This window comes from Calliphora vicina, chromosome 4 (assembly GCF_958450345.1).
Source record: "Calliphora vicina chromosome 4, idCalVici1.1, whole genome shotgun sequence".
In the NCBI taxonomy this organism is placed as follows: domain Eukaryota; kingdom Metazoa; phylum Arthropoda; class Insecta; order Diptera; family Calliphoridae; genus Calliphora; species Calliphora vicina.
In genome coordinates, this window is record NC_088783.1 from 16937501 (window position 1) to 16957284 (window position 19784).

Sequence of the window (19784 nt, forward strand, 5' to 3'; positions counted from 1 at the left end):
ACCTTTTCTTTAATTTTCATAGATTTCATAGAATTTTTTTTGGTCAAGTTGTAGAAAAATTTTATGTGTTCATAGTGAATATGTATGAATTGCCACAGTCGAATAAAACACACTTGTGTGTTAAAACAGTCCTCATGCATACATATTTGTGGAAATATTTGAAAAAATAATTGACAATTACATGGAATTTAGCAAACAATTTTTGTCTTAAATTCCTGGCCACCACTGTATATACCCTTCTTACGAATGTGAAGGGTATAAATAGGCCAAAAATTGAGGTTGTCCTGGTTTTTTCCTTATATCTCAGACATTTATGGACCGATTTTGTCGATTTTAAATAGCAACCGAATATATTGATGTATGAATCATGTATGTCAGTAATTTGGGGGCTTCGGAAAGTTGATTTCAACATACAGACGGACATGGCTATATCGACTTCGCTATCTATAACGATCCAGAATATATATACTTTGTGGGGTCGCAAATGAAAAATGTAGAAATTACAAACGGAATGACAAACTTATAGTATATACCTTTGCCACTCATGGTGAGGGGTATAATAATCAGATAAAAAATAAACAGAGATTGAGAAAATGGGGCTAAGAGTGTTTATTGTACATCGTATTCATTGTTACTTTGTTATTTAGTGTTTGTTTGGTTGCCTTGTGCTAATATTTTATTCTATACTCTTTGATAAATAACGTAAGTAATAGAGTGGTTAGATTACTAACCACTGTAACTGAAATAGGTTCTGTTCTGTATGACTTAAAAATTCGGGATTTTCGAAAAATTTGTAGAATATAAATTTATTCAAAGAATTGGCCATTGTTAGCTATAACCTTTTCCTATCACTTTTTTTCAAAATTTATTTTTTAATTAAAAAAAAAGAAAATTTATTTATTAATGAAGAACAATTTTTTGGTGGAAAAAAAATTAGGTTTAAAAAATATTTTGACCCATTGTAAGACCGACTTACTATGGCATTATATACCTCGTTGCAAAGGCTGACTTAGTAAACTCACATACAGACTGGAATTATTAAATTTACTCCACTATATATAAGGATCAAAATATTTATTTTAAAGTCGTTAAAAAAGAATTACAAAAATATTGATAAAAAAAAATGGGAAGGCTTTCCAAATTACGAAGTCAAAATTTACTTTAATTTCACATCCTTCTACTGTATTAAAACTGAAAAAAATAAATTCAATTGAAAATTTTCAAATTCTTAATCAAAAAACAAAATATGTTTCAAAATTTGCAATAGAAAAAACAAATTATATTAAATTTCAAATTAACACACAAGAGATGTCAACTAATCATCAAATAATTCATGCCCTATCTGAAGCCACAGCCATACGTTTATACAGCAGTATATTGGCCACAGATGAACCCAGCGATAGGCAGATATTTGCCAGACTACAGCCACCAGCACCAACCATGCAACAAACCTCTATAGAATCCATAAGATCTACTAATGAATTTAACAATTCATGTCGCATTTGTCGTTGGAATCGCAGTGATATGGAAATAATAAAATGTCCCTGCCTATGCAAGGGAAGTGTGGTAAGTTGTTCAAAATCACACAACAAATATAAAATTATAATAAAATAAAATCTGTAGGGTTTCATACACTTGCCCTGCTTAAAACGCTGGATTATGCATAGACGTGACAATCATTGTGAGATTTGTAATGCTGCCTTTAACATGCCAGAGGAAAAATTTAGCTTACGACGTATGATAAAAACATTTGTAAAACACTGTGCTGGACCCATAATGAAGCACTTGCTTTTTAGTGTGCCTCTAATGCCTTTAACCCATATTATATTGCAACAGGTGGTCATATGCATGGAAAATATCAATGTAACTCCCAACGAAAAGTTGACAGTTAAAGAAGTGGTGTTGGCTTCTACAGCCTTGATGACCTCAAGTAAGAAAATTCTAATATTGTTATTACATATATTCTTGTTTGGTTTACTTTTGCAGGTGCTCTATTTTTCCATTTCTTTGAGTTTATCACCATACGCCTCATTTTGATACGCAACATTTTGAGGCACTGGTGGATGTTTGGTAATGCCTCAGATTTTGCGCTCATACAAATGGAAAGTGAAATTTCGGATTTATTTGGTTAATAGAAAAACAAAACTCACCCACACTTGCTGTATTATTTTGTTTACAGCATTTTTAACACTTTACACTTTTAATAAAACATAAATTTTATACAAATTTAACTTTATTTTACTTTTTTACACTTTTCCTTTTTGTCCTAAAGTCTTTTGCTGTGTCAAAAAAATAACTGTATTTGTTAGGTATTGCCATATTGAAGTGGCAAGTAAATAAGGTTGCCACCCTAAAAAATCTGAACAATAAAGAAAACTCTGTTATTTATAACGGTTTTTATTATTTGAATATTTTTAAAGAAATAACTTTCTTTAGCACTTGAATTACAGTTAATTTAAATTATCTTTAAGATTTACTTGTCTATTTACTAGTTTTATTAAAATTTCTTTGATTTTACAAATTTTTTAAAAGAAGGAAATTATTTTTGTTCGGCATTGCCAACTGCCAATACAAATTAACAATGCTTGCCACTATGATAGAAAATATACATATAAGCGATTTTTTTATAAACAACACTTTAATTAAACAAAAAGTTTTGATAAAAACTAATTAATAAATTACACGGAATCTGAAAAACCTAAAACAAAACCGAACAAAATGTGTGACAGGCCTGAAAACATATATTTTAATATTTTCTGAAATATTTAAGTGTAAATGGTAAAAAAAGTTATACAAGAAACACAAATTTATATGGCAATTGAAATAGTAATAAACTAATTAAAAGCTATTTTCTACAGTTTTCAAAATAATAATTTACGGTGCACTCGCGATAATATGAACTAATTAAAACCTGGCCACTTTCGTAAGATTGTTCATATTTGCGAATGGCAGCTAATTCCCATCTGCAGCTAGGGAAATCCCAAAATTATTATGCAGTTGAATTAGAATTTAGCCACTGCGCTGTTGATTTAGTTGTCTACTCTGTGTATATATATAAAATACGTTAAAAATCAAAAATAAGCTGTTCATATTTTAAAGCTTTTGCACACAAGTTCATATTTTAGAGTAGTCAATGGAAGCAAAAAGTGTTCATATTTTGAGGTGTTCATATTATCGAGAGTGCACTGTATATATATAGTTAATATACAGATTGTGGTGTTGTAATCATATTTTTGTTTGGTCGTGTTGTAAAAAAATTAAAAAAATTTTGCTAACTTGATTGGAGATTTCATCCCAAATATTATAAAAATACCGAAAAACCAATTTGTCAAAAAATGCGTAAAAGTATCTTTTGCTCTGGGGCTCCTCATTTATCCCTTATATACAGCAATTTTCCCTAATGTCTGACCACTTGACTATATATTTTGAAAAATAACATTTGAAAAGTCCCAATTGTCCAAAAAAATTATCTTAAAACATTTTATTTTTGTGTTGTCAATTTCCCATGAATTTCATTCAATTTGTTCTACTACCCTCAAAATACAACTATGTGTACTAAATAGTGAAAATTTTATTTGTAGTGTTGTAAAATATGTTAAATTTTGGGTAATCGTTCAATTTTATTTTTGAGTGCTTTAAGAAATTTATATATAAAACAAGAATTTGAAATTATTTATTTGACAAAACATGGCAAATTTGGTTTGCAAGACGAAAATTACCCCTGAGTGTATTAATAGCTATGCCTTTGCTTCTGAGAGTAACCCGAAAATCTATAAAAAATTAAGTAACCATTAACCAAATACTCTAAAAATATACAACGTTAGTTATTTCTTTGTTTCATCAGCAGTTGAGAAAGAAGACGCAGCTCTAAAGAAGGCAAACAAATTATTATTAAACTGTTAAATAAATATAAAGAAAATTGTGTGCACAAAAGCTTAAATAAATATAAAAACAACTTAAAATAAAGCTAAGCAATTGGAAAACGAAAAGAATAATTATTAAAGGTCTATAAAATACAGTGAAATTTAACAGCTAGAAGAAAAAAAAAGTAAACTTAAGCGAAGGTGTGAAGAAAGAAAAAAAAAATATATAAAATTTGTGTGTTTATTGTTGTTGTTATTGCGTTGCTGCTGCTGCCTCTGCTGCTGCTCAAGTGCTGAGGAGTTCGTTGTCTGTGTTGTTGTTTGGTGTAGTGTCTGCTGGTCTCTGCGCGCTGCTGTGGAATTTTCGACAACAACAAAAATGGCCCAGCTTATTTCGGTAGCGGGGACAAATCGCGAAACCTTGTACGACAGATGCCTTTGGTGTTTTGTGACCAAATTGAATTACAATCAACAGACCTTGAATAATGTCCAGCAACTACGTTACCTGCCGCCAGGAGTGCTTATCGATATTTATGTTTTGGTAAGTTTTTAATTAATCATTTAATTCGTTAAATCCGGGCAGAATCAATTTCATTTGGGTCTAACGTGTATGTCTGCCTAGTCTTTATTCAAAAAAAAGAAAAAATTGTTAATTATTCATAACACATTTCATGTGACAAGCATGACTTTAAAACATTTATAACATTTGCTCTTTTTGTGGTGTTTAAAATTGTATTAATATATTTAAATGTGTGTCCCTCAAGTGATTTATTTATTTAAATGCTCTTTTTGATTTGAAGGTTTAGTTCTTGGATGGGTTGAAGTTTGCTGAAGTTTAAACATATGGAACTTTTAGGTGATATTCACAGGTTCTTTTCGTTTGGTACTTTTGAAAGCCTTGTTTATAATTCAATTATGTGTTCATTCATTTGTAGGGACGTGAGAAGATGAAGATATTTATTTTAGATATTTTCTAGAATTTCAATTGCCAGTGTTTGAATGGAACCACAAATCCAGTGTTTAGGAAATTGTGCTAGTTTTCTATCATTACTTTAATCCGGCTGTAAAAAATCTGATTATTAACCAATAGTTGGCAATTGTTTAGTTTTACATTAAACTGTAGTTATTTTTTGCTAAATATTCTTTTAAAATCTCAAAATTTTAGTAAAATCTTATCGATCTTCAATATTTTCTTCTCATTATTGTCCAAAAGTTGTAGCGTATAGTTTTACATTAAAATATAGATAGTTTTTGTTAGATATTCCTTTAAAGTCTCAAAAATAAAAGTAAAATCATACAGATTAGATTGCGCAATCTAAGTTTCCTCACACTATAGACAAAAATAGTTATAAACAAATATGTATCATTTATTATTTTCCAAATAGATAAGATTAATCTGTTTAATTACTTCGATAAAACTTTTTAGATGCTTCGTTTATTGTAAGCGCCAAATTTTCATAATTTTTTGTAGATAATAAAAACAAGTGTACCTACGTCACTGTTGTAACAGAGCTCTTTCTTGATGAAGCTATCGCTCAGTTTACAGTAGTTGATCGAGTAATACTCGGTCCATCCTGCAACGTGGATAGAATAGGGAAGTTCATGTTTAAAGTAGAGAACTGTGTTGTTTTGCCAAAATAAAATGCGATTGATACAGCTGCTGTCAGATTCTATACAATATTTGAACCGAGTAAAATTCGTGTCGCTCTAGAACCTAAATCCTAATGGGAACATCATGTTTAAAGTAAAGAACTATGTTGTACAATTGATACAGCTGGTTTTCTGGTGTATCACTCGAAACGTTTCTCTTAAAAGTTTTAATTATTGTGTGAACAATCACCAATCACTGTACTTCTGAAATCATTCGTTTAGACTTTGTGCATCACATATTTAATTTACTTTGATATTCGTTTCTTTAAAGCATCCCTCAGAGTTTAATAACCGCATTCTTATTTCTTTAGACTTGGAAATTTTTTAATTCAATCAACTGCAAAATGATAATTGTTCGATACGTCTTCAATATTTGTCAACTGACTTGCCTCTCAAAACAAATTTGTTTTCAATTAAACGGTTTATTTTTTATTTGATTAGGTGTTATTTATGAAATAAAAACAACAAAATTATACAAACGATGATTAATACTTTGTTTTGTAAACCATTTTTTACATCTATGTATAAGAAAAACGTCATTGCAAATATCTAAATAAAATAATTGAAATAACAACAATTTCCATTTGAAACATTTTTTAAACGCAAATTGTGTCTCAGGCGATACAAAAAATGTTTTAGACGGAAAATTGTAGAAAATTTTTATGCAAAAATTGTGTCTCAAGCGACGTGATCAATTTTCTATTCGTAAAGCGATACGAGAAATTTTTTATAGGAAAATTGTATTAAGGTATGACTTAAAAATGCGGAATTTACAATAGATGGCATATCTTTTGAAAGCGCTTTTTGGCTTTAATAACTTATATGTCATTTTGAAGGGTTCATATCTGTCATTTATTCCAACTTAGTTATTAAACAATATAAAGTAAACAACAAAGTTTTTTTGCTTTGTAAATATCCAATTTTGTACCAACAAAGCGTCATATGCGGGAAGTTTTGCTTCACTTCTTTAATTTGAAAAGAAGTGCCACTGGTGCACACCAAAGCTCGGTTAGAATGTGCGAGATGTGGTTAGTGCGGTTCAGTAGTGGTGATTTTGACACGGAAGTAAAAGGTCAGCCAACAAATTCGTTTAGAAATTGAGTACCATACGAATTGAAACCTTGATTTTTGCATGTCCGAAATGATGCTTGAATGTTATAAAATAAAATCATTTCTGCACCACATCATTACTTGCGATGAAAACTGGATTCATTACGATAACCCGAAGCTAAAGATATAGTATGTGAAGCCCGGCCAACCAGCCGAATCGACACCAAAGCCAAATATCCATGCCGCTAAGGTAATGTTCTGTATTTGGTGGAAGCAAAAGGGTCCTATCTATTATGAGCTGCTGAAATCAGACCAGACCATTACAGGGAACCTGTAGCTAATTCAACTGATTCGTTTGAAGCGAGCATTGACCGAAAAACACCTAAAATATGCGGTCAGACATAAAACCGTAATATAATGACAACGCTCGGCCTCATATTGCAATACCTGTTTGGCGTCTTTTGCCGCTACTGCATATTGCTTGCCGTACCAAGAACTTTTTGGGAAAATTTTCTGCTTTTGGGTTCTAAACCTTTCTACAACATTCCCTTGAGCCTCAGTAACATAAAAATATTGACCCGGAAGCTGCGAAAAATTTTTCAGAACTTTCAATTTCGGTGCTCTGTTTTTGGCCTCTAAATTTTTAGCAGAGTTCCCGTCCGGAACTTTTTGATCATTGTTTGTTTTTAAATCTGCATTGGCTTTAACTTTTCGTAACAAATAGTCAGAGCACCGGACTCTTTTCCTACCCGATGTTTTGAGAGCTCTTTTGAAAATGCTATCTATTTATTGGCTTTAGAAACATCATGTGGACCATTACTTCTACCTGAACCATGTTTTCTATCAACAGACAAGTTCTCCCGATACTGTTTAATAACATTGAAATCAGTTCGACGGCAGACCTTTGATTGTTTGGCCAATTTTTTGTAGGACCAAGTTGGGTTTTTGTTGAAAATATTTAATAATATTAGTACGCACTTTTTTCTCGTCACTCATTTTAATCATATTAAGAAGAAATGGACATAATTGACATTAAACATAATAACTGAGATAATACTTGGGGTAAAAGTTTTAATCAAAAACGTGTGTTCAGAATCAGTCCTTAGTATTATGTCGCTGGATATTAAAAACTGGGTGCAAAGGCAACCAAAACAAAACACTAATTGGGTTGGATAGGTGTAGTCTCAGGATTCTAGTAGGAGTGATAACCGGTCACTGCTCAATTGGGTTCTTTATAGGTAAATGGGATAATAACATACAGGATTTAGGGTGTGTGGGGATGTAGAGGAGTTGGAGACAGTAGAGCACATTATGTGCAGCTGCACGAGACTACAGAGTCAAAGATTTAAATGGATAGTCAACAGATTTCTAGTTGAACTTGGGAGTGTTGCTGGCTGTAAATTGAGTAACATACAAGGTTTTATCAGTGGAATAGGTTGGCTATTTAAAGGATATTCTACGGTGAATTCAAATCTGTAACCACTTTTCCCTCTTTTCGCAGATTTGGATTTTTTATTTTGTTTCTCCTTTTGCTATCTCTAAGACACTACCTTTCTTTTCTGTATGTCCGCTTTTTTATGAATGGTATACTTTTTTTATCAGACTCTTGTGGAATTGCACACCCCTTCCAAACTAAACTAAATATTATGTCGCTGGCGACACGACACATTTTCTTAACGAAAATTGTGTCTTGAGCGAAAATTGTATCTCTATAGAAAATTGTATCTCAGGTGAATTTTAAATTGTGATTCTATAATGTAACAGTAAATTTGTCTATATCATAATTCTATCTCATGTGACACACAATAATTTGTCTGTACTGAGACAAAGAAGTACATTACTTTACATTTATTGTAATAAAACAGTTTCCAAATTTAAATTTTCTATAGAATTGCATTAAAATGTGTAAATTTGTTTAAGTTAAATGGTCTATACAACTTGACACTTATTATGTGGTTGAATAATTGAAACTTTTTTGCTTTTTAATCTATACAACAGACGCACATTTTACAATTCGAAAAGGAAAAACTTAACAATTGTTTATTATTTAGTACGTATTGTATTGTATTGTGTGTAGGCTTCGTAAAGATTAGAGCGAGTCCAGTAATTGTACAAAACACATTTTTATCGCAGCTATTATGTATGGTGGTGTTGGCACAGCTAGTGATCCATAAAGTTCAATAACTTGGCTGTAAATTAATACAATAAATAGAAAAATGAAAACAAAAACATGATTTTAATTGTGTTAAATTGTTTAAAAATTTAAATTCCCTATAAATTGAGGCAGGTCGTTGTTGATATGCACTTAAAGTAAAACTAGTAAAGTTAATAATATAAATTAAACAAACTGGCTTTAAGTTATTATCTATACAAACCTGCTATTACAGGTTGCTGAAATCATTTCCTCATGCGTTTTCATTTGTTTTGTTTTCTTGTTTATGTTTGCAGATGTCCCAACGAGATGATTTGAAAGACATGCTATTTGAGCAATTGGCTGATTTAGAGATCTTTGAACGTTTATTGCGTTTTGATCCGGCACGCAAGAAATTATTTTTATGCCTGGCTACTTTGATAAGTAGAGGCAAACCTTTAGCATCACAATTAAAACAGACCTACACTGGACGTTATAAGCAACAACCCGCCGATGATAATGTCAACAAAGCACAAACCACCACGACATCAACATCCACATCCACAATGACAGCAACAACTAAGACTGCTTCCAAATTGGCTAAATTGGCCAAGGCGAAATTAGCTTTAAATTGTAAAAGCCATAATAACAGTGAACAAACCTCATCAGCCTCAGTCTCAGCGCCCAGGCCCTCAACATCATCACACAGCAGTACAAGTAAAGACTACAACAACACAGCAACAAAATCTTTAGATGAATCAATTATACAACAAGCCGATTCCATAGGTTTGACTGATGCCAGCTTAGCAAGTGATTTTCCTTTTGGTTTGGATGCCATAGATTTTGGTCTGCGTTTGGGTTCCTTTCTGTCCGAGGCCGGCTGGTTGTCCGAAAGTATAGAAATCTTAACATGCGTGGCCACCAAACTGAAACGCATGTCCTTAGATAAGAAATTAAAAATTATTTATTTAGATTGTTTACAAAGGTAACAAAAAAACTATAACATAAAATCAGAAAGGAAAACTCAATTTCTTTTTTATTTTTTTATTATTTCCTTCGTAGACTTTTACATTCGGAGACAGGCTTGAGTTATTTTAAAGCTGCTGAACGTACTTTTGATGTGATTGTGGATTTACTTAAGCAAATCGATACGGAGGAGATACCCAAACCTTTGCTGGCCAATACTTATACACAATTTTCGGAAATGTATTTTGCACGCAATGAATACGATGACAGTCATATGTGGAGTGTTGTGGCCATGCGTAATCTGGAGGAAACCACACCAGAGAGGTAATTGTATAGATTTATTATTAAATTACTTTTGTTTTTTTATTATTGTGTCTTCTTGCAGAATTGCCATTGATGTGCTGCGTCAGGCTGCCAAAGCTTGTGTTGTGAAAAGAGATTATCAGCGTGCGAATATGTTAATTTGTCAGGCCAAATCTAGGGCAAAGTAAGTAAAATATTTTGTATAAATCTCACGAAAGAATTGAAAATGTTGTCTCAGTAAATGAAAATAATGTCAAACCAAAATTTTGTCTCATGAGACGGAAAATGTTTTGCTTGAGACATAATTTTTGTATATAAATACTCTCGTGTTACTCGAGACACAATTTGTGTATGAATAATCATCTAGCGTGTCTCTTGAGACTCAATTTTCGTTAAGAAAATTTTTCGTGTCGCTTCAGACACAATTTTCGTTTAGAAAATTTTTCGTGTCGCTTGGGACACTATTTTCGTTTTGAATATTTTTTAATGTCCTTTGGGTCACAATTTTCGTTTTGAAAATATTTTTTCGTGTCGCTTGAGAAAAAAATTCGGTTTAGAAAATTTTTCCTGTCGCTTAAGATAAAATTTTCGTCTAGAAAATTTTTCGTGTCGCTTGAGACACAATTTTTAATTAGAAAACTGTTCGTGTCGCTTGAGACACAATTTTAGTTAAGAACATTTTCCGTGTCGCTTGAGACACAATTTTCCTTTAGAAAATTGTTCATATCGCTTGAGACACAATTTTCTTTTAAAAAGTGTTTCGTGTCGCATGAGACTCAATTTTTCGTGTCGCTTGAGACACAATTTTCGTTTAGAAAATTTTCGCGATGCCTGTTTTCGTGTCGACTGAGTTTCAATTTTTGTTTAGAAATTCTTTTCGTGTCGCCGAGACACAATTTTTGTCTCATGAGCCTCATAAAAGTTACTTTTATCTATATAAAATCGAAATTTTGATTTTTTTCTAATAAAATCTTATTTTTTTTTCAGAAAAACTTTCGGTGCTACCCATCAGAAATATGCCGACACTCTGCTCGACTACGGCTTCTTCCTTCTCAACGTCGACTCCCCCCATCAAAGTGTCAATGTGTACAAAGAAGCTTTAGATATCAAACGTTGTGTCTTTGGTAATCGTAACTTCCATGTGGCCATTGTCCACGAAGATCTTTCATATGCCTACTATGTGCACGAATACAGTACCGGCAATTTCACTTGTGCCCGTGATCATGTCGAAAAAGCTGTCGACATACTCAAACATCTAGTGCCAGAAGATCATTTAAAATTAGCCTCGGCCAAGAGGGTTAAAGCTTTGCTATTGGAAGAAATTGCTCTGGATAAAATGGCCGAGGGAGTAGACGATGAAGGACTGCTTAAGCAATCAGAAGATTTGCATAAATTTGCTTTGCAATTGTCGTTGGAGGTGTTTGGCGAAGTGAATGTACAGACGGCAAAATTGTATGGTAATTTGGGAAGATTGTATCAGACAATGAATCGTTTTGAGGTGAGTGTGAATGTGAATGTGGCTGAGAAATAAATTTACAATATTAAGTTTACATTTAATTAGTTGTATGAAAGACCTTGTTATAAGGCAGCTAATTAAACGTGAGATGTTTTATAAATTATTAATGAATAATGAGTAAATTATAAACTGTTAATGCAAAGTAGGAAATATCTATTATATGTATTTCATTGTAACAAGTACATATTTAAAATCTTTTATAAATTTATTATTTTTTTGTTTTTTAGGAAGCCGAGCGCATGCACCAAAAATCTATTAAAATAAAAACTGATCTTTTGGGTCCCTTTGATTATGAAGTTGGTCTCTCCATTGGCCATTTGGCCTCACTGTACAATTATCAAATGAAAAAGTATCGTGAGGCTGAAGAGCTGTATTTGCGCAGTATAGAAATTAGTAAGTAACAAGCAGTAACAAATTAAGATTGTTTTCTATTCAATTACATTTCAATAATGTGTTGTCTACAAATGTTTGATTATTGATGGAAAAGGTCAATTGAATGATTGAATTACATTGTTGGATTGTCAATTATTGATTGTTAATTTACATATTTATTCATTTCTAATATTTTCAATTTGTTTTCAATTTATTTTGCTTAGGTTTACGTTTATTTGGTCGTTCGTATTCGGGACTGGAATACGATTATTTAGGACTGTGTCATGTTTATGAGGTGTTAAGAGAATATGAGAAATATTTGAAATACGCAAATATGCTGGATAATTGGCAAATTTTGCGTGGACAAAATTTAACAATGGACGTAAGTAATACAAAATTTATATCCTCAAAGTATTTATCTTTAAACTGATATAGACTATTTGTATTTATTTCATGAGACAAAATTTTCGTTTAAACCAGTTTTCTGAATTATGAGACCAAATTTTGGCTTAGAAACGAACAATTTTCATTACTAAAAATTTTGTCTCGAGCAACACGAAACATTTTCTATTGTGTCTCGAGAAACACAAACAATTTTTCTAGACGAAATTGTGTCCGAATGACACGAAAAATTGTTTTAGACGAAAATTGTGTCTCGAGCGATTCGAAATAATTGTTCTAGACGAAAATTGCGTCTAGATAGACACGAAAATTTGGTCTAGACGAAAATTGTGTCTAGAGAAACACAAACATTTTTCTAGATCAAAATTGTCTCTCAAGCGATAGGAAAAATATTCTATACGAAAATTGTTTCTCGAGAGATACGAAAATTGTATCTCATGAGTAAGTACTTCTTTGTAATTTAGTACTTTTCGATATTTTTAGCTAATTTATTCTTCAAACAAAAATGAGTAGAATTATTTTTTATCTAAAAAACCTATAAATTTAGTATATACTTTTTTTTAATTTTTAGACTTAATTTCCATAAAGTACTTTTTGTTAATTTAGTAAATTTAGGTATATCTCGCACCTGTAACCTTAAATTTAAAAAAATATTTAAATTTGTGTTTTACTTTAAAAAGTATAAAATTAATGACATTTTTCTGAGTTTTAAACATAATTTGGCTTAAAGTACTTTTTGTTATTTGAATATTTTAGCTTGAAACTTAACAAAAATCCATTTAACGTTTTGCTTTTATTTTGGAAAAAGTATCTTTTGGTATTTTAGTATTTTTTGTTAAAAATTTTGTTTAATTTTGGTAAAAACTTAACAAGAGAAATTTAAAGTTTTATTTTGCTTTACTTAATAACACTTAGTTTTTTTTGTGAAATTTATGCTTTATTTTGGAAAATGTACTTTTTAGTATTTTACTACTATTTGTTAAAAATTGTTTAAATTTGCTTTAAACTTGGCAAAAGCAATTAAATTTTTTTTTTTTACATAATTAAGTACTTATTTCTGCAATTTAGACTTAATTCGGAAAAAAGTACTTTTTGCTTTTTAATACTTTTTGACATATTTCGCTTAATTTTCGTTATAACTATTCCAAAAAATTTCTTAAGTAAACATTTTAGTACTTTTTTCAGAATTTTAGTCTTAATTTAGAAAAAAGTACTCTTGTCTTTTTAGTACTTTTTGGTATTGTTCCCAAATTTTCGATAAAACCCAGCAAAGGAAAAAATTTATTTAAAATTTTGTTTTGCTTAATTACATTTTTTAGTACTTTTTTTTAAAGTTTGTGCTTTATTTTGGAAAAAGTACTTTTTAGTATTTTACTACTATTTGTTAAAAGTTGTTTATATTTTCTTTAAACTTAGCAAAAACCATTTAAAATTTTATTTTACATAGTTATGTACTTATATCTGTAATTTAGACTTAATTTGGAAAAAAGTACTTTTTGCATTTTAGTACTTTTTGACATATTTTGCTTAATTTTCGTTTAAAATTTGCAAAACTGACTTGAAATGTTTAAAAAAAATTAAGTACACATTTTAGTACTTTTTTCAGAATTTTAGTCTTAATTTAGAAAAAAGTACTTTTGCCATTTTAGTACATTTTGGAATTGTTCCCAAATTTTTTTTTAAAGTTTTGCTTTATGAATTACATACTTTAGTACTTTTTTTGTAAAGTTTGTGCTTTTTTTTGAAAAAGTACTTTTTAGTATTTTACTACTATTTGTTAAAAGTTGTTTAAATTTGCTTTAAACTTGGCAGAAAGCAATTTAAAATTTTATTTTACATAATTAAGTAGCATTTTAGTACTTTTTGACATATTTTGCTTAATTTTTGTTAAAAATCTGCAAAAATGTTAAAAAAAAATTAGGAACACATTTTAGTATTTTTTCATAATTTTAGTCTTAATTTAGAAAAAAAGTACTTTTGCCATTTTAGTACTTTTTGGTATTGTTTCTAAATTTTCGTTAAAACTCAGCAAAAAATTATTCGCTTAATGCTTTTTAAGTAAGTAAACATTTTAGTACTTTTTTTAGAATTTGTTTCATAATATAAAATAAAGTAGTTTTTTGGGAATTTAGTACATTTTTTGTATATATTTCTTAATTTTCTTAAAAACTTTTGCTAATTATTCAATAAATTTATTCATAAACTATTCAATAACTTAAAAAACCTGCATTTGTTAAAATTTTAAGCTTTTTCGAATTCAAGCTGAAAGCAAGTGTAATAATTCAAGCCTTGAATTATAGTTAAGCAAAAGAATGACAATTGTATGTATTACACTTTATTTCAATAGCATTCTCCATTAAAAAGGAAACATAAATTCAAACAATATGTTTTTAGTTTGAAAAATATTTAATTTTATCAAATATTTTTCAAATTTAAAACATAATTACATTTGCATTCAAGTCAAATTCCAACCAAATGTGCAAATGCTTATTGGATCAGAACTAGGCATAAGTGTTGGTAATTTTTATCTGACGTGAAAAACTTTTCATTAAGAAAATGTTTCGTTCTCATGAGACAAAATATTAGGAAAATCTCTTCAATCTGTTGAGACAACATTATTATTTAGAAAAATGTTCGTTTTTTTTAGATAAAAATCTATTATATATATATACATATATACACATCTGCTCTCATGAGACATTTTCTTTTATAAACAATTTCGCCCTCATGAGACCAAATATTGTCTCTCTTTTTTTTTGCTGTTGATTTGCATCCAATTGCTAACCAATATTAAAATTTGTCTGTTTATTTTTTATTCCAGAAAAACATTTATCCCGCTATTAAAGAAGATAGTACCCTGGAGGACATCAAATATCAATTTTTCACCATGTGCACACACAACTTAACCGCTTGCAATTAAATAAAAAACCTTCATTCACCCTGATACATTGGTAATCTCTAAAATGGAAAGAAGACGGAAAAATAAAAACAAAAATACATTTTAGTGTTGTGTAGAGTGACATGCATCATTAAGTTTACTTAAAAACAAAAATTTTAGGAACTTTTACAAAATAAAAACAAATTTAGTTAAGTAAGTAAGAAAACAAAAATAACTTTACTATCACTACTATAACAACTGGTACTTCCGTTTAAACAGAAATGTATAACAAAATTATTGTTGTTTTAAAATTCAAATTTCTTTACTTTATTCTCGTTTTTCTTTTTTTTTTAAATAAAATTCTACACTAAGTATTATGATCAATTGAGCAAAAGAAATCTAAGGTGTAGGATTTTGATGGTGTTCATTTTCTATTATTATTGTTAAAATTAAAATTCTCTTATTGCAATAATGTTTATTTTATCACTTACTTTTATTTAAAATGACCTAAATAATGTTTATAATTAAAGCACAATTATTATTGTTTAGAAAAAAAAGTAATCATAATTATAAAGCCAGATTAATTGCATTGATCTATCTTTCTCATCTCAGTCTTATCGTGCAAATATGAAAATTTCCTTTTATTTCAATGTGTAATAAATAATTGTGGTCTTATCATTATACTTATATACATATATTTTTTTAAACGTTTTTTTAAAGTATTTTATATAAAATGTAAATAGTTAAAATTCTAAACCAATAAACTTTTATTATTTCTTTTAACTGTGTAAACTATTAAGCAAGGACATTGGAAAATTTTACAAATGAACAAAAGCAGTGGTCGGCACTTATAGCAATTATTTCGTTAAAATGATCATAAGGAAAGAAATTTGAGATTGTGGATCAAATAACTCCATCAGAAAATATATTTACTGATGTCTTATGTTCTGTTTGTGACGACCACTAGTTTAAACATATAAAATTTCAGAAAATTTAATAAATTTAAAACACATTTATAATTTAGCTGTATTTGCTTTAAGAAAAGTTTACAAATAATTGCATATCTTAAGGGATTTAGAAAAATAGTTTGCCTTTTATATTTATCATCATGTTAAAAACAATTTTATTATTTAGAAATTGATTTATGTAAAGATTTGTTTATACAGCAACAAATTCAATTAAATTCTTAAGCTGTATGTCAGGTTTTAATATCTAAGTTTTTTGGCTTTAGAGCTTTATTATTAAAATTTTGATCAAATTTACTCGTTATCAAATGCGGTAATTCGGCCCAGGCCCATTCTTTGCACAGCGCTGAGGTAAAATGTTGTACCCTCTCTTCATCATTGTGATAAAATTTGAGATAGAGACAGGTGAAATATAACGTCTCCTTATCAATGCTATAACTCATAATGTCATTGTCATTGCCCCAGTGTCTGTTTAGCCTTTAAAAAATACAGATTTGAAACCTTTTGAAAACAATAATCTGAAATCATTATTTTTTTGTTGGCACTTTTTTTTTTGATTACCACCAATTGCAATTATTTAGCACTTTCTTACTATAAAATTGTTTTAATATAGTATATAATATAAATAATTATTGTAGATATTCCTGTAATATAATTAAACGTTTTTAATATGTATTTCAAAACTTTATAAAGAACTGTTAACAATTTTCTCTTAATTGTGTATTTAAAATATGTAACTTAAAACCAAGTTCAACAGTTTGATAACATAATTGTACATAGGAAATTTAGTTTTCAATATTTCGAAATAATTTAGTTTTCCATGTCCTTGTTAGTTTACTTTGATTTCTTCAATTATGTGATTATCTATTTTTTCTTTTGCCTATATAAACAATAATGTTTTGAAATAAGTTTTTTTTTCTCATTAAAGTTTTAAGGATTCATTTTGTATTTTCTTAATTTTGTTTTACTTTTAATAGCAATTATCATATTCATAAACAATTTTTGAAATTTATCAAAGGTTAATTTAAAAAAAATTTTAAATTCTTTATGAATATGGAGCATAATATTTTGTGTTATCTTTATTTCTCTGTGTTGTATTGTGTATTTTAATGAATTTATAATTTTTTATTTAAAAAATTTTAAAAGTTTTTTTCGTTCTCTTTTGGTTTTCTGTAAAATTAAACTGTTTTTAACTAAATTCAAATTGTATTTGAAGATTTTTAAACTATAAATTAATGAATGTACTATAAATAAAAAGTGAAAAATTAATAAAAACATGAGTTTCATTTTTTTTGGAAAAAAAATTTATGACAAAAAAAATTGTTTGAAGAAAAAAAAATTTGGGTCAAAAAATATTTTTCCCGATTTTGACCCATTGTAGGTCCAACTTACTATAGCCTTATAAACATCGTTGCAATGGTCTTTGAAATATCTATAATTAGATATCCATATTGTCTATATTAAGGTAACTAATATGTAGATTAATACACCTAGATCGGAAACTCTCCTGTCAAAGACCTAACTCAGTTGTATTTGTAATAAAAACCATAGAGAAACATAGAGCGGAAACTAGAAAAAAACTCAAACAAAAAAATTTCTCAAAATAATCGCACATACGAGTGAGTGTTGTTTTCACATAGTTTTTTCTACTAATACATTCTCAACACTTAGGTTTCTGACACCTGAGTTAGGTCATTGACAGGAGAGTTTCCGCTCTATGTCTATTCTCTATGTTAAAAACCAAAGTATAACAAGTAGTCCAACTCTTTGACAACAGTACCTAACTCTATACATGTGTTAGTAAAAAAGTACCTAACTCTAAACATGTGTGAGTAACAAAATTACACATGTGTTGGTAACTTTTAAATTTTCTACAAGCAACAGAGTTTTATAAATATGTTCTACATTTGAATTTGTATGAATTTTCAATACCAAAAGTTGTAACTCTGTCCTATAGTTTAAATTCTACAATAACAAAAAATTACTTTTTCCCTTCACGGGAAATCATGCCAAAAACCAAAGTATAACAAGTAGTCCAACTCTTTGACAGCAGTACCTAACTATAAGCATGTATTAGTGAAAAAGTACCTAACTCTATACATGTGTTAGTATCAAAATTACACATGTGTTGGTACCTTTTAAATTTTCTCCAGGCAACAGAGTTCTATAAAAATGTTTTAAATTTTAATTTGTATGAATTTTCAATACCAAAAATTGGAACTCTGTCCTATAATTTAAATTCTACAATAACAAAAAATTACATGTCAGAAATTCCAAAAATATTTTTTCTTGATTTGTGCAAAATAGAAACGTTTTAACAATGAAAATGTGCAAAAAGTGTTTTAAAACAATAAAGAATAACATGTGTTAGTGTAATAATGTGTAAAAAACGTTATTTTTATCAAAATTTAAAAGTTAAAATTTCAAGAAATTTCATTGGTTAACATTTCTCTGAACTCACACGGCACCCGTATATGTGAGAGAGTAATTTTAAAAAATTGAGAGTCGGACTACTTGGTATACTTTGCCAAAAACTAGTAAAATATTTTAAATAATCGATCAAAACTTAATAATCAGGCCTGTCACAGAATTTCATTCCGATCGAAAGTGGAATTAATTCCGTATTTTGCTTCTTCAGAAAAAGTAAAACGAAAATTTCTTTCGTGGAATTGATATTTCTTTGTAATTATGTATTTGTTTATCTAAAATTTTTAATCAAAAACTTTACTTTTGTTTTAACATAAAAAACGATGTCAAATTAAAATCAGAAATACAGAATCATAGAGAACATAGAGCGGAAACTAGAAAAAAACTCAAACAAAAAAATTACTCAGAATATTCACGGAATCTAAAGAACCTAAAACGAAATCAATCGGAATTGAAACCAATCCGAACAAAATGTGTGACAGGCCTGAATGTTTATATACATTTGTTAAACGATTTAAGAGGTCCGACTAAGTAAAATCTGGAAAAAAATACGCAATTCGTTTCAAAAGAGAATTCTTCTAACTGCAAGACAATGACCTAAATCACACCGCCACCCCTTTTTCAAGAGGTGGCTATTGTATAACATGCCTTAGCAGTTAAATTCACCTCCGCAATATCCAGACCTTAAGCCAATAGAGAACCTGTGGGAAATTTTAGAGCGGAATATTGGAAAATGAATCATTAAAGGAAGAGGGAAATTACTAAATATGTAACTGAACATCCTGTTAAGTCCATGAAAAGGCGTCAAGAGGCTGTAATTAAGCTGAATGGAGGAATAACATAACAATAACTTTTTATTTTCGGTTTTTGGTAATATAAAATAGAGCGTTATCCATCAACTGTATACTAATTTTTTTTACTGTTGTTTTTAGGTACGTACTTCTTTCTTTTACCCATAAATTTTAATTTTCAAAGTTTTTTTTAAAATAATAAAAGATTAAACTCTAAATTTAATTTTATGTTTATTTCTTTCTCTAATTAAAATATTTAGCTTCATAGATGAAAATGCATGTCGTATAGTAAATTCTGATTCTGGCTGTTTATTCTGGGTCCTTATGAAATTCTGAGATCTTATTATTAGCAAGGATTTACGCACTATTACCCATAGGATCTTTTGAGCATGAAGTTTACAAAACCTACGGTTCACGGTTCACTCTCAACATTATCTAAATTAAATTGGTGATACCTAAAACCACAGTGT

The 19784-nt window shown here is 29.2% G+C and overlaps 2 protein-coding genes across 2 annotated transcripts; both read left to right on the forward strand.

The window, feature by feature from the left end:
* The first annotated feature begins 1199 nt into the window (after window positions 1-1199).
* On the forward strand, window positions 1200-2211 carry LOC135959095 (uncharacterized). Its single transcript, XM_065510115.1, has 3 exons — window positions 1200-1566; window positions 1624-1930; window positions 1987-2211. Exons 1-3 carry the CDS (start codon window positions 1309-1311, stop codon window positions 2130-2132), a joined length of 711 nt encoding a protein of 236 aa, XP_065366187.1. The 5' UTR covers window positions 1200-1308; the 3' UTR covers window positions 2133-2211.
* Window positions 2212-3880: 1669 nt separating this feature from the next.
* Window positions 3881-15363, forward strand: Pat1 (Protein interacting with APP tail-1). The gene is made up of 8 exons (XM_065508103.1): window positions 3881-4404; window positions 9012-9679; window positions 9757-9984; window positions 10046-10147; window positions 10951-11461; window positions 11707-11872; window positions 12076-12233; window positions 15075-15363. The coding sequence occupies exons 1-8, from the start codon at window positions 4243-4245 to the stop codon at window positions 15171-15173; spliced, it is 2094 nt and encodes a 697-aa protein (XP_065364175.1). The 5' UTR covers window positions 3881-4242; the 3' UTR covers window positions 15174-15363.
* The last annotated feature ends 4421 nt before the right edge of the window (window positions 15364-19784 follow it).